The sequence below is a fragment of the Seriola lalandi genome, unplaced genomic scaffold (genome assembly GCF_002814215.2).
Source record: "Seriola lalandi dorsalis isolate HSWRI2012SDOR001 ecotype SW California unplaced genomic scaffold, Sedor1 jcf7180002001179, whole genome shotgun sequence".
Classification (NCBI taxonomy): domain Eukaryota; kingdom Metazoa; phylum Chordata; class Actinopteri; order Carangiformes; family Carangidae; genus Seriola; species Seriola lalandi.
In genome coordinates this window covers 487-1,817 of record NW_019471838.1, presented here as the reverse complement: position 1 = coordinate 1,817, position 1,331 = coordinate 487, and the positions used below count along the sequence as shown (strand labels likewise).

General features: G+C 39.4%; 1 protein-coding gene across 1 annotated transcript; it reads right to left on the bottom strand.

The window, feature by feature from the left end:
• Positions 1-3: 3 nt before the first annotated feature.
• Positions 4-637, bottom strand: LOC111663799 (gap junction beta-4 protein-like; the record flags this gene model as incomplete). The annotated part of the gene is made up of 2 exons (XM_023418133.1): positions 4-247; positions 330-637. Coding segments are annotated over 2 exons (552 nt in total), but the record flags the coding sequence as incomplete, so codon positions are not given.
• Between the last annotated feature and the right edge of the window lie 694 nt (positions 638-1,331).

Sequence of the window (1,331 nt, the reverse complement as noted above, 5' to 3'; positions counted from 1 at the left end):
GGACCTTGGTGGGGCTATGTTGGTGAGCTCATGTTGCTCAGCAAATATCAGTCTCTGGTTCTCGTGTCGGATCCTCAACAATTTGCTGATGCGCTTGCCTATCAGATAGATCATCTCACAAATACACATGAAGATGCAGAGTGCGCTGGATATGACCATGAACAACATGAAGATCTTTTTCTCCGTTGGACGGCTAATGAAGCAGTCGACAGTGTTGGGGCATGGTTCCAGTGTACACTTGGATAACCTGAAACAAAAGAGTAAAACAAGTTATAGCTGATACAAAACACAATGTTTTCATTTGACAAGTAATAAGATACAAGCATCACCTGGGCAGGTCATATCCATGGTATACCCTGTATAGAATATAGAGAAATGATGTGTCGAATCCAGCTTTGAAGACCAAACTAAGCAGATATGTCCACCACAGCCCCCCTCTCTTCTTGCCTGGGTTGGCGTACAGGTGAGAGCCTTGGTTCAGCTCCACATATTTCTGGTCCTTTCCCTCACGGTATTTAACATGAGCTATCACCATCAGAGACGGACACGTGACGAAGATCAGCTGCAGCGCCCACAGACGGATGTGGGAGATGGGGAAGATGTGGTCATAGCAGACATTGGTACAGCCAGGCTGGAAACAAAGTTAAAAAAGATAAAAAAAAAATAATGTTATATTTTGTAATTACTTTTTCCATAATGACTCTAATGTCATCTGTAATGGATAAAATAACTGATAGCAAGTTGGTAGGTTGTTGCATTCATGCATTCAGACAAAAAAACTGAACATAGGCTAAAATAAGAGCCAATACTTTTATTTTATACGAGGTAATACGCCTGCCATGAGATGATAAACACATAACAAAAGTACCACTACATTATGCTGTCAGAATGAGATATCAGGTCAGACGTCTGGTGAAGGTTTTAATACCTATATAGTGGTATAATAATGCAACTGCATTACTTGCAGCCTCTTGGGCCTGATCTCAAGCAAAAAAAAAACAGGCATATTTTACAGTTTTGTTTCCCCACAAGAATTCTTAGCAAAAATGAACCAATCTAGCAAGTCGGCTGCAGTATTTTCTTTCTGCAGTTTCTTATGGATTTAACTGTTGATTAAGATTTGTGTTCTAATGGTCTGAGACAGAATTAAAAAAAAAACAATTATACTGGTTAAAGGTCAACCTCTGAAGATAAATCTGATAGCTTATAAATTAACAGCCTAATATATACTAAAGTATCGAAGGGCCAGTCGAGCGATTTAGCACCACTTCTATTAGGTTTAGGAACCCACAAGAGATAGATTAAAAAAGAAGGTCAGATTGAGGCATGAG